General features: G+C 44.4%; 1 protein-coding gene across 4 annotated transcripts in view; it reads right to left on the bottom strand.

Moving 5' to 3' along the window:
- RAB5B (RAB5B, member RAS oncogene family) overlaps positions 1 to 14,409 on the bottom strand; it is a 62,062-nt gene that overhangs the window by 13,522 nt on the left and 34,131 nt on the right. For all 4 annotated transcript variants that reach the window (XM_068267600.1, XM_068267599.1, XM_068267601.1 and 1 more), the window contains one exon: positions 9,898 to 9,991. In XM_068267600.1, coding sequence (XP_068123701.1) covers positions 9,898 to 9,991 — 94 coding nt within the window. The remainder of the gene's footprint in view (positions 1 to 9,897; positions 9,992 to 14,409) is intronic.

Raw genomic sequence — 14,409 nt, 5'->3', positions numbered from 1 at the left:
TCACTTAGTGTTTGTATTGTGGCACCTGAGCTGGGCTCTGATTGGTGCGGTGGGATGCGCCGGCCCACGGGCCCTCCATCTCTCCCTCCTATATATGAATTATTACAAATGCCTTCTGTTTTAATCAATCAATTTATTTTGTCTCCTTTATGGTGGCAAAATTCTATTCAAGAAGGTTTTAAAGTCTGCTGCAGCAGTCACTGACCCGGACATGTTGTACTTTGTGGTTTTCTAATGCTTCTTTTCTGCCACAGAATAAGCACCTTTATTTGAGCACGTCAGTGCACCTCTCACATGCTTACATCTGCCCACCAGAAGGGGCACAGTGAGAGGACCACCAAGTAACTGCATGGCTCAGCTGTGTGAGCGAGCATTAAAGCTAGAAACATTCTTCAAGTGAACAGTCACAACAGAAGGAAGAGGCAAGGAAGTTCAAGCTCCAGGTGAATGAACTCCAAGTCATTGCCCGGCCTGTCCCTGTGAACTTTCCACAAGAACAGGTCAATTACCTATCGACACTACACGTTATCAGTGTATAATATTATATATTTACATTGATTTCTACAACATTTATGGGTGCATAAAATCTTACAAAAGCAGATTTTTCATCAATGTGATTTTCCAAGCCCAGACAAACAGAAGTGCTGAGCATTAATCTATATGGTGAAGTCCATGGAATTCTAGGTCATATTTGAACTCTTAAAGGACCACCAACTACTATCACAAGGAAGGTTAACATTTCAAATACATGTGTACACATTCATGTTAGGCTCGGACCACACTGAGCTAACAGTGGTTTTCAGTTGTAATGCGATTTTGCATGCAGAAGAACGCATGTGATTTTAATAACTGTCCCTGCCCATAGAAGAGCAGTTCTCCTAGAGTGAAATGCACAATAAAATTACTGTTCTCCTGTTGTCACTTATAGTAGTTAGTAAAAATCTGACAGACCTGACAGGTTTTGGACTAGTCCAGCTCCTCATGGGGCATTCTCAGCATTTCCTTAAAGCGGAACTGAAAGTTTAAAAAAAACAACAACAAAGTGTTTCACTTACCTGGGGCTTCTGTTAGCCCCTTGCAGCCTTCCTGTCCCACGCTGGTCTTCCCACGAACCGCCACCAGCTACTTTCAGTTCGGTCAAAGCTGTAACTGCGCCTGCGTGCCCTGGACTACACGTAGCTTTCTTCATTCCTGCCTGCTATATTGCGGGCCAAAACGCGAAGAAAGCTACAGGTGGCTCAGGGTGCGCAGGCACAGTTGCCATCGACTTACAAGTTGACGGTATGACCGAACCAAAAGTAGCTGGCAGTGGGAGCACAGAGGATCGTGCGGGACTAGTAGTTGGTACAATCACTTTCAGGCGTTTACCGCCTTTTGCGCAAATGCTGCATTTTGATCCCGATTTTCACGGTGTCTGCCTGGCGCTTAGCTGATACTGTAAGCAACATGTTGCTTCCATGATCATTTACCGCCACGCTTCTGTGTCCCCCTGTGGGGATGAAAAACGCTGCATGCTGGGAAGCACTGCTGAAAGCCGACACATGCTTTTCTGTAAGCCTGCAGAAAAAGCATTTGGAACAAGACGCCGGGTTTCCGCAGGTGGCTTGTTCAGATGTCCGCCTGAACCAGCCCTTATTCTTTACAAGCGCACTCCTAGGAACACGGCATCAGTTATCAGTAACGCAACAGACAACTGATGTGCAGTGCAAGTCACTACATTTTCCATGTTTCTCTATGGATCAGTTTACATCGATGCATTATAACAAAGCCTTTTCACAACGCACTGCCTGCAGCATGTTTGTATGCATCGTGGGTACAATACATAGAAAAGCAGATGCCACTTTCATTGGCTCCTGACCACGTGATCACTGTGAGCCAATCACAATGGCTCATATTAATGGACAGGGTGCGGGGTCAATGAAAGCACTTCCTGACAGGCGCACCGAGCTCTGCCGACGGAAGAGAGAGGGGCCTGCAGTGGAGAGAGAGAGAGAGAGAGAGAGAGAGAGAGAGAGAGAGAGAGAGAGAGAGAAGAGAGAGAGAGAGAGAGAGAGAGAGAGAGAGAGCGATGAGAGAGAGAGAGAGAGAGAGAGAGAGAACTAGCTGACAACCCGGCAATGCCCGGGGTATGTAATTGGCTGGTGTTGGCTCTGCCACTTTTTCTAACACACAATTATTCAATTTCTCAATGACCTAGTTTTTGAGCTTTGGCTTCAATAATTTGTATATTCCCATAGAAATTAAAGAAATCAGATTGGCTGTTTGTGACTCCGCCCCTCTCCAGGATTTGAACCCCAAATTACCCAATGACCAACCTTAGCAGGTTTGAGGCATCGGCTATTAGCAGTGTAAAAATGGCAGCAATTAAAATATTCCCCTTCAAAATCAACAGGTGAATTTTGATTGGCTATTATAGGCTTCACCCACTTCTCTGAATATTAATCTGTCACCCAGTGACCATCTGGGCAAAGTTTGAGAACCCTGCCATTAACAGTGTAAGAATGCTGCAGTTTATATTTTCCCAGTGAAATTTGTTTTTGGCTCTGCCCACTTTTTGCAACCTGGACACACTGTCACTCAATGACCAAGTTTGTAAGCTTTTGGGTCCTTGGCATCAATAATTAGTTTTTTCCCAGTAAAATAAAACACATCTGATTGGCTGTTTCAACCCCAGTCACTTAATGACCGACTGTAGCAGGTTTGAGGCCTCTGCTATTAACAGTAAGAATGGCAGCAGTTTCAATATTCCCCTTGAAAATCAATAGGTGAATTTGATTGGCAGTTGTATTCTCCACCTGCTTTACTGAAAATGAATCCCAGTCACCTGGGGACCAACTGTGTCAACTTTGAGAACCCTGCCATTAACAGTGTAAGAATGTTTTTTTACCATGTAAAAAGTTAGTTGTTTTTGGCTCCGCCCACTGTTTGTAACCTTGACATACAGTCACTCAATGACCAAGTTTATGAGCTTTGGGGTCCTTGGCATCAATAAGTTGCATTTTCCCATTGAAATTAAGCAAATCTGGTTGGCTGGTTTTTGGCCCGCCCCCTTTACAGAATGTAAACCCCCAGTCTCCCAGTGACTGGCTGTACCAGATTTGAGGCATCTGCCATTAAGAGTGTAAGAATGGCAGCAATGTAAATATTCCACTTGAAAATCAATAGTTGAATTTTGATTGGCTGCAGTGTTCTCCCCAGAATTTTTTTCCAGCCGGGTGGCATGAAATAGTTGCCGGGTGGCATAAAAAAGTAGCCGGGTGGGGCGAGTTGAAAATGCAGGGCAACTCTGCTTACAGCATAGGAGGAGGTGAGGAGGTGAGCCGATGACAGCCGGGTGGTCACCAAATCTAGCCGGGTGGAGCACCCGGCTAAAAGAGCCTGGGGAGAACACTGGGCTGTTGTAGGCTCCACTCACTTTCCAGAATATTAATCCCTGTCATCCAGTGACCAACTGTGTTGAGAACCCTGCCAATGACAAAGCTTGGTGTAATTGCCTTCTTAAAACAGAAGGAAATTTGCAATAATTCAGATATAAGTGAACATTTGTGGTTACCCACAATGCACTACTTCTAAATATGCAAATTATCCCTTTTCGCCCTAGTTAAGCCAAGCAAGCATCCAGAACCGCTGGTGTATAGCAAGCCTATAGCTTGCTATACACCAGCCATATCAAACCCACATGTAGACAGCCTGTTTCAGACTTTTGGTCCTCATCAGTACATGGCAGGATTGAGAAGGCTGTATCAAATAGGGCTTGGACCAGTACAACAGAGTAACCAAGCAGCTCAGGGTGACCCAAACTACTAGGAATGTATAGGGGATAAAAGGAACCAAAAAGCCCTCCTACTAAAAAAGCAAAGCTTGGTGTAATTGCCTTCTTAAAACAGAAGGAAATTTGCAATAATTCAGTTATAAGTGAACATTTGTTACCCACAATGCACTACTACTAAATATGCAAATTATCCCTAATAAGGGATAATTTGCATATTTAGTAGTAGTGCATTGTGGGTAACCACAAATGTTCACTTATAACTTAATTATTGCAAAATTTCCTTCTGTTTTAAGAAGGCAATTACACCAAGCTTTGCTTTTTTAGTAGGAGGGCTTTTTGGTTCCTTTTATCCCCCTATACATTCCTAGTAGTTTGGGTCACCCTGAGCTGCTTGGTTACTCTGCCAATGACAGAATGGCTGAAATCAATCTAATTGGCTGTTTGTGGCTCCACCCCCTTTAGTGAATCTGGACCCCAGTCACCCAATGACTGGCTGTATCAGGTTTGAGGCCTCTGCCATTAACAGTGTAAAAATGGTAACAATGTAAATATTCCCTTTAAAAAAATCAATAGGTGAATTTTGATTGGCTGTTGTAGGCTCCCCCCACTTTCTAAATATTAATCCCAGTCACCCAGTGGCCAACTGTGTCAAGTTTGGGAACCTTGCCATTAACAGTGTAAGAATGGTTGCAGTTTATATTTTCCCATGTAAAAAATGTAGTTGTTGGCGCCGCCCACTTTTTCGGACCTTGACATACAGTCACTCAATTATCAAGTTTATGAGCTTTGGGGTCCTTGGCATCAATAATTTGTATGTTCCCATTGAAATTAAGCAAATCTGATTGGCTGCTTTTGGCTCCGCCCCCTTTTTGACTTTGAACCCCAGTCACCCAGTGACCAACTGTACCAGGTTTGAGGCATCTGCTATAAACAATGTAAGTAAGGCAGCAATTCAAAAAATTCCCCATGAAAATCAGCAGGTGAATTTTGATTGGCTGTTGTAGGCTCCACCCATTTTCCTGAATATTAATCCCAGTCACCCCATGACCAACTGTGCAAATTTTGAGAACCCTGCCATTAACAGTGTAAGAATGACTGCAGTTTATATTTTCCCAGTGAAATGTGTTTTTGGCTCCACCCACTTTTTGTAACCTTGACACACAGTCACTCACTGACCAAGTTTGTGAATTTGAACCCCAGTCACCCAATGACTGACTGGTGCAAGTTTGAAGCCTCTGCCATAAAGAGTGTAAGAATGGCAGCAGGGTCAATATTCCCCTTGAAAATCAATAGGTGAATTTTGATTGGATCTTGTAGGCTCCACCCACTTTCCTGAATCTTGATCTTATTCACCAGGTGACCAAGTGTGCCAAGTTTGAGAACCCTGCCATTAACAGTCAAAGAATAGCTGCAGTTTACAGTTTCCCATTCAAAATGAATGGCTGAAATTTGATTGGATGTTTCAGGCTCCGCCCACTTTTCCTGGATTTGTAACCTCAGTCACCAAGTGACCAACTGTGCCAAGTGTGGGGACTCTGGCTTGATTACTGTGAGAATGGCAGCCTTTTACATTTTTTCCATTGACATGAATGGGAGGAATCCAATTTGCTGTTTGTATTTCCACCCAGGTGTGCAGGGCGGACGCGAGACCCCCAGAACATAATCATCCCAGGTAGTAAGGGATCTGTGTACCAAGTTTTGTTCAAATCAGTCAAGCAGTTTTTGAGTGATCGCGGCGAACACACGAAAATAATAATAAATATATATATATATATATATATATATATATATATATATATATATATATATATATATATATATATATATATATATATATATATATATATATATATATATATATATATATATATATATATATATATATATATATATATATATATATATATATATACACACACACACATGCATACCTACACACATGCATACCTACACACATGCATACCTACACACATGCATAACTACACACATGCATACCTACACACATGCATACCTACACACATATACATACATACATACATGCATACCTACACACATATACATACATACATACACATATACACACACACACATGCATACCTACACACATGCATACCTACACACATGCATACCTACACACATGCATACCTACACACATGCATACCTACACACATGCATACCTACACACATGCATACCTACACACATATACATACATACACATTTTTTGGGTTGCTGGAAGGTCAAAAAGGTATTGTAATTGTTTGGTGGGGAAAAAAAAACCTCTCTTGTGGGAGAACTCAGAAGAAAGAAGGTTTTACAAGTGAGGTGTGGTCCAGTGTTGAGGCCTGTACACACGCCAGATCAAACTCTGGCGCGGCGGCCAAAAACGACCACCTCTGCCGAGAATCAAGCGTGTCTAGTACTTCGGCCGAGTGACGGGAGATACCATTGTTCTCCCCCACACACCCCGCCTGCCGCACAACATCACTCCTGCTCCACCCCCCTTGCATAGAACAGAACATGTTGCTCACTTGCAAGCAAGCGATGCGTCTGCACAGCCTCAGCCATGTAATGTTGCCCAGAGGATCAGGTCCCAATCCCCATTGGGTAACATATATTGAGCCTGTGTATGGGCCTTTAGTTTTGGAAAAACAAAATCCAAAAACAAACGGTTATTTACCTAGTACCATTAATGATTAATTGTAGAGTTTTCTTGCAAGCTTTAAATGTTTTTTTCATCTGGGCACAATACAGCTCTGAGCCCGTTCTTTATCATGCTCTAGGAAGAAAAAGTTTTGAAGGCTTGCAAAAAAAAAAAATGGTCTCTAGTTAATCATTAAATGTAGTACCTAAACTAACTTTTGCTGTTTTGGCAATAGTACGTTTTCAAAATAGATTTACGGTTCAGTTGGAAGGCTTCTAGAAACACATTCTTTAAGTAAAGATCACACAGAAGGAAGTTCAAGCTCCAGGTGAATGAACTGAAAGTCATTGCCCAGCCTGTCCCTGTGAACTCTGCACATGAGCAGGTCAATTACCCATCAACACTACAACTTATCACATTCTCATATAGGTTTTACAGTAATTTCTGTGACATTTATGGGCACATAAAACAGAAAATTAGATAGATCTGGCAAGTTAATGTGATTTATCAAGCCCCAGAGCGACGCAAGTGCTGATTATCCATCAAATGTACACTAAAGTAATGCGATTTCAAGGTTACATTTGAACCTTTCACATGCATCAAACAACTTCATAGAATCATGCAATATGAACAAAGTGCAAGCCATAGAGGGACATTTTAAAACTTATTTCTGAAGGTTTGTCTCCAATTTGCCTTTCAAATGAACTACTGTAATAATAAGAGGTTTACAAATGTCTGCAATACATATAAGTAACTTTAAATCATCCCTCTCAATTAACAAGCAAAATGCTTTGGATGCACTATTAAACTTTCATTAGCCAGAACCAAATGGAACTCAAACGATGTACAAATGTCCAAATGCAGCTTAATGTGCAGATTTTAGGCACAGGGCTGGGTGCAGTTTGGGTAAGCTGAGTTCAGGGCAGGTGAGGAAATGGGGAAAGTTTCAGATGATTCCGTAGGCCAGAGCTGTCCAACTGGCGAACCCACGGACAGATGCGGCCCTCAGGTCACACTCACTTTTCCCGGACAATTTATTGTGTCAAGCCCCCTCCTCTGGCAGGCTCACCTTTTGTTTGCACTTGGCTCCACCCCCACAAAGCCAGGACATTGTTGATTCTAGACACATACCCTGCCCATGAAGTTTGATACATTAACATAAGTAACAATATCTGCTCATGTCAAAATGCATGGAGATGCAGTGGCCAGAACCATATAGTACCACCTCCATATTCATGCCCCCAACCCACTAAACTATAACATGCAATTACAGTTGACATCAAGACTGGTGTGTTTTTCTTTACAGGTCAACATGGCCAATAATACATGCTGCAACAAGTACTACACATGCTAAATAATTGTAATGGTGTTGCTTTCATCTCATCAGCAGAGAACAGTGAGAAATGGCCGATAGCTTTACAGCGCATCATTCTTCTACAGTCTTATGCTGAACTAAGATGAATGTGCATTGAGGAAAAAACGTTTTAGCCATTTATTTAGGAAAGGGTTCTTTACAGTAAGAGTGATTAAGATGTGGAATGCATTGCCACAGGAAGTACAGTAGTTCTGGCAAATTCTATATCTGCATTTGAAGGGGGCTTAGATGCTTTCCTTGCGTTGAAAGACATCCATGGCTATAAATTACTAGGTAATGCCCAATGGTGTTGATCCAGGGATTTTATTTAATTGCCACCTGGAGTCGGGAAGGAATTTTTTCCCCTTTGGGGCCAACTGGACCATGCCTTGTAAGGATTTTTTGCCTTCCTCTGGATCAACAGGGATATGTGAGGGAGCAGGCTGGTGTTGTACTATATTTTCTGGTTGAACTCGATGGACATGTATTTTTTCAACTCAAATAACTATGTAACTATGTGTTTAGATTTCCCAACATTTCTGAATCATACACACAGCATAGGCAAGCAAGACAGTGTAAGGAACCAAATGGTTCAGTTAAATCAAGCAGCTAACCATTGTACACTATGTAATCTGCTCCAAAGCAAGTCACAAAGAATGTGACATGAAGTGCTCGGGCCACCATTCATCTTCTGCAGCCAATGCCTTAACGTCACACAGCCCTAAAGCCAAACCGCTATATGAAGGCCTACGTCCCACTTTCTATCGTAGAGCACACAAAGAAAACGCAAGAGTTTTTCCTGGGCCCCTCGTGCATTTTCTGGTGTGCTTCTGAACTCCAATTGTACTTAATGGGGCTGAATGCAATTGTACCATAAATGCAGCATGCAATGTATTTGTAATTCAAAAAGAAACCTATTGTGCTAATGGGAATGACAACATACGCTTTCTATAAGAAAGTGCATGCTATTGAGATTCCAGTCACATGGGACACAAACAATTGGTTGGATCATTTGCAGTGGGAGTAAGCTGGAACGTTCCGCTTTCCCACCCCTCATAGAAGACTTTACTGAGATAGTATACTATGGCCAAATCAAGTGGATATTACCCTCACCACATCTTCGCCAGGATGATACACCCCTCTGAATGATGCGGTTTACATCAGTTCAGTACCACACGCTCCTGGAGTATATGACCATGGCTGGGTATTGTTGCAAGTTTATGCCTGTCCCCACTTAGAGCCTGTTCAAACTTATGTGTTGTATTGCTGACACTAGCAACGCATTGCTAGTGCAATCCGCAAGCACATCAGACAGCACTGTCTGATGTCACCACCATGTCACTCATGCTCTAGGCAGCAGTACATTTCAACAATGGACTGCTGCATGCATTTTGGTGTACTGAGCAGTGCGGTCCCATTCAAATGTAACTGACTGGGATAAGCATTGCAGTGGCCAGCAATGCAGGTGCTGTGTGTTTGTGTAAAATGTGTAACCACCTGCACTGATAGCCACCGCAGAAGTGTGGACAGGCCCTTAGTGGTCATCACAACACTTTATGGCCCCCATTCCTACTGATGTACCGTTAGGGTCCATCAGGATCTGAAAATACATTTCTAATATAGGACACTAAGTGGCTCGTCACGACATTTATATTGCTTTGGAATATGGCATAAAGGTTGCAGTGATCCTTCCCTAAATCCATCACTAAAATAGGCATTTATCTTTAAACTCCACTGTGTACGTTTTCTACAAATGGCTTTATTGGTGTGGTGATCCCCTGGACACCATCTTTTTTTTAGAACCTTCCAGAAAACATCTACTAGAACAAATCAAACACATCTAGCAGAACATATGTCCTAACAATCAGCCTCCTACAATTTAATCAAAATAAAAACCAGGCACAAGGTCTCAGCTGAAATCATAACCAGCAGGTCAAACACCTCTCACCTCAGTGTCAATTATCATCAACCTTCATAAGGGCAGTTAAGTAGATTTTGATACATCTATGTGATTAGGTCAATCGTAAGCGAACAGATTACCTCTTTGTTTAGTGAATTGCACCAATTAAGGGCAGGTGTAAAATGAGTTTACCTACAGCGCATTATTTCTTAGAGAGATATTGCTTTACCTATTGCAAGAAATAGGTCGTTGACATTCATAGCTGTCTTGGCGGAGGTTTCCATAAATAGCAGGCTGTTGTCATCTGCATATGCCTGGGCTTCCTGCAGAAAGCAAAGATAAAAGTTAAGACAAGGTGAGAGCTCTAAGGTCGATGCACTCCAGGTAATTGTAAGGTGACAGCAAATACACATGGATATTTAGAGAATGAAGATATCTGTCATGTTACAAAAAGGACAGTGCCACAGTTGGGATATTTAAATTAGCTACCTTTCTTGTATATCTGCTCAACATGCTTAAAAGATCAACTGATGTGAGAGGTATGTGGAGGCTGCTATATTTATTTACTTTTAAGCAATATTAGCTGCCTGGCTGTCCTGTTAATCCTCTGCCTCTAATACTTTTAGCCATAGAACCGGAACAAGCATGCAGCAGATCAGAGGTTTCTGACATTATTGTGACATCTGACAAGATTAGCAGCATGCTTGTTGCTGCTGTCACTGCAGTCAAATAGATCAGCAGGGCTGCCAGGCAACTTGTATTGCTTAAAAGGAAATAAATATGGCAGCCTCCATATCCCTCTAACTTCAGTTGTCCTTTAAGGCTAGAGGAAAGAACAACTTGGCTGTGGCCCTAATGCTGGGAGCTTACTTATATACGAGTCACATGCATTCTGCCACATAGCGGAAAATGCATGTAATGAAAGTCTATGGGCTGCACAGAGGTCGCAGAGGGCCACGATTTGCAATGGAATTAATTTGTGTTGGAAAAAAAATAATTACACAGCAATTTCTATTTTCTCACAAGAACAGAATTATAAAAATGCTAACGCAGAAATGCACATGCCTTAAAATGCAGGCTTCTCTGCGTGGACAAGTGTGCTCCCAGCCTTAGGAAATAGCAGGTTTGAGGTCCAAGCCTCCACCTAACAAGTTATTACATGGAACGAGTCAGCTTTTCCTTCTCCTCAGGTTTCAGAAATCTGGCATCCTACAGCTGGCCTGATGTACAAAAGGCTGGTAACTTTGCCGCTTGCAGGCAGCACTCTGCAATTCTACCAGTACTATCGCCAGGATTATCGCCCATTACATTATTAATGCCACATGCAATACGCCGTGCGTTAGCATAGGAATGTGTGTGTCATCCCTGTAAAACACTTCCCACTAATAAAGTAAGGGGCAGCGATTCCTGGTAAAACTGCATTTTGTGCCTTATGCTCAGTCTCTCAAAGAAAATCTATTAGAACTCCCAATATTTACACACACACACTACTAAGGGCTTGTGCACAGTATGCAATGTAGGTGGCAGCATAGTGCCATAGTGGTCAGCTAAACCCACTCCACTCAATAAAGCCAAATTGGATAACACTGTGCAGAGGACAAAATTACATACAGCAGTGTATTCTCTGTACTCAACAGAGATGTATCGGCTACAGAACATACAGATCATGAAGACAGCAGAGTTGCACTGATCACTCAAATGCCTAAAGACCTACAAGCCTTATAATGTATATTAGCTAATATATACAGCCAAATTGATTGCAGACACTCCTCGCCAAGATACAGCAAATTAATTTTTTACCCGGGTTCAAATCCTGATGCAAGCCAGAACGTAAAACAGTAAGGAGTCTTTGAGGAAGAAAGGGTTGTTTGACCTCTGTACTCGACAGAGGGAGCGATCTTGGCAATGCCGATGTAAAGTATAGACAAGGTATGTTAGTTGGTGCTGCTCCTTTAAAAGCCACTCTGGGTGGTGAAGATATCTGTAAAGGACAAGGGGGGAAAAGGAGGGGGAGCGCGCACTCAATAGACAATTTGAGAAAACTGGTTAGCCAACCGTGGAATAATCTCACCTGAGATTCTTGCCGATTAGCCCATGTGGGTTGGTCGGCTGAAGAGCTTTTGTCCCACTCAGAACCGGGGACCAGGTCTTTCCAGCGATCTTCCTCCACAAGATGTACTGGCACATATGCTCCTCCGTCCACTGAACTTCAGTCCTGGATCAGATGTATTTCCACTCCTCGCAGATGCTACCTACCGCTATAGGCGGCCGCATTTATGCATAGGAGTGTCTGCACAGAGGTGTCTTGGATGTGCAGGAGGGATCAGGTTTGTGCCTATAATACTCCACGCAGCTCTGTATGCTTTACACTTGTAAGCCACAGGCTGCAGGAGCTCTTGGAGCCAGGACCTGGCTGTTTGTGTGAGGAGTAATGGCTGAGAGAAACTCCACTCTGCGTGTCTTGCACAAGCAAGCAGCAGGCACCTGGAGGTAAGTTTGTGAGCTGACAAGCAAGTGCGTGGTAGAAAGGATAAAAGGCGGCTGCCGTGTAGTGTAGTTAAAAGTATTTATGCTAATAAACAGCAACGCGTTTCCGAGAGCTCAACTCTCTTTCATCAGGCTAAAAAAAGTAAGGAGTCTTTGGGCAAGACTCCCTAATGCTCCTGGTCTCTCGTGGAGAGCTTAAGGACAAGCCTATGCTGGTCCGATCTGTGCTGCGTGGGCTCTCCAGCCCACAGCACAGATCACTTTGAAGCCAGGCGACCAGACTTCCCCCCTTTTTTCCCCACTAGGGGGATGTCCTGCCGGGGGGGGGGGGGGGTCTGATCGCCGCCGGCCATCTGCGTTTTGCGCGGGGGGGGGGGCTCCTCAAAGCCCCCCTCCGCAGCCAATTCCGCCCTCACGCTCCTTACCTCCCTCTTCCTACGTAATGCGCAGGACGGAATTCCGTCCTGCGCATTGAAGGATAGGCTTCCGCCTATCAGATGCCGGCGATCCCCGGCCAATCAGAGGCCGGGGATCGCCGATCTGCCTTACGGCGCTGCTGCGCAGCAGCGCCGTATGATGTAAGCAGCGGGGATTTCTTCCCCGCATGTTTACATTTTGCCGGCGAGCCGCGATCGGCGGCTCTCCGGCTGTTCACGGAGACACCCTCCGTGAACTGACATGGAGCGGCCGTTTCCATGGTAAACCACTTAAGACCTGCCGACGCCTATGGGCTTTAGCTGGTTGTTAAGTGGTTAAATGGCTGCAACTCTGAAAAAAAACGCACAACAAATGCAATGCCACTGACTTGCATTAGATGTGAGGCAAATTTGCAAACGAATGCCATCATGTGTGAAAGGGGCCTAAGGCTTTGTGGCTAAAGATTTCTGTTGCATTTCAAATAAAGCAGGACTGTCAAAAATAGGTGTAGTCTGCTTTCTATTTACATTGAGCTGGCGGCCAGCAGCCACCCTGGTAGATAAAGGACAACCCTCGATTCCCTCAGCTGCAAGGAGCAGAGGGGAACTGAGAGAATCCGGATCCTCGTGAGGGATCACACATAAAATGGGACATTGGAAGTGAAAGTAAATGTCGGGAGTGGCGGGCAAGCTATACAGCTGCAATGCAGACATTCTGCAGCTTTGTAGTAAGAGGACAATAGCAATATACACTTTATATGTGTGGCAGAGGATACAGATTAAAGTGGCTCCAAGATAAACTTTTACTCATTGCATAATTGTGTTCCCTTCCTATTTATAGGGCATTAAGCCAAATACTTTTTTGTTTTAATACTAGAATTCCGTATAAAAACTAAACAAGCCTCCCCCACAGCTTTTCAGAGTGCCTTGGCATTTTCAGACTGTAGCAAGGGCCAGCGCTATAATTAGGGCAGGGAAGGCAGCTGCCCCAGGGCCCCGGCCGCCTGGGCGGCCCCAGGCCCCTGCTGGCAGCAAACAAAAAATCTGCGCAGCCTGGGACACTGTGCTGTGCGTACATACATCATGCCTGCTGTGCTGCTCTGCCTGTGTCCTCCTGGGCTGCTGACTCCTATCGGGTGTGTGTGGGGGTGCGGTGCGGAGTTATAAAATTTGAGCCGCCAGAGCTGGGGAGCGGGGAGGAAGAAGATACATACCGCTACTGCCGGTTCCAGCGTCGGGTCTCCATGGATACCACCCAGCGACGCGTCCTGAGCCTTCATCCACTGACTCTGCACTGCCGGCTCCACCTTCTGGATGCACATCATTGATGCAGGCATGGACGTCAGTGCGTGGACGTCCATGCCTGCGAGGAAAGAGGAGAGGACGTCGTCAAGTGATGTTCGTGACATCACCATCAAGACTGGCTGGCGGCATCAGTGTGCGGACTGTCCAGAGAGCGGCGGAGCCTGACTGACTCGTATATATTAATGGGTAAGTCAGTCAGGCAATCCTGTAAAATATAGAACATGTGGATTTGCACGGCGGGGGGGGGGGGGAGGGGGGATGGCTTTGGTGGGCTACATCGGGGGGATAGAGGGAGGAAGGGATGAGCAGAGCATGGGACATCTGTTACAGGGAGGGAAGCAGGTAGGCAGAGCACACACCATAAAATTTTGTGTCCATCGCAGCAGTGATCTCTCTCTTTCGTAGTCTCTCTCCCTCTAAGTCCCTCCCTCCCTCCCTCTCTGTCCCTTTCTCTCTGTCCCTCTCTCTCCCTGTCTCGCTCTCCCTCTCGGTTTCTCTCTTTCCCTTTCAGTCTCTCTAACTCCCTCATTCTC

This window comes from Hyperolius riggenbachi, chromosome 2, assembly GCF_040937935.1.
Source record: "Hyperolius riggenbachi isolate aHypRig1 chromosome 2, aHypRig1.pri, whole genome shotgun sequence".
In the NCBI taxonomy this organism is placed as follows: Eukaryota; Metazoa; Chordata; class Amphibia; order Anura; family Hyperoliidae; genus Hyperolius; species Hyperolius riggenbachi.
This window is presented reverse-complemented; position numbering and strand designations above follow the sequence as displayed.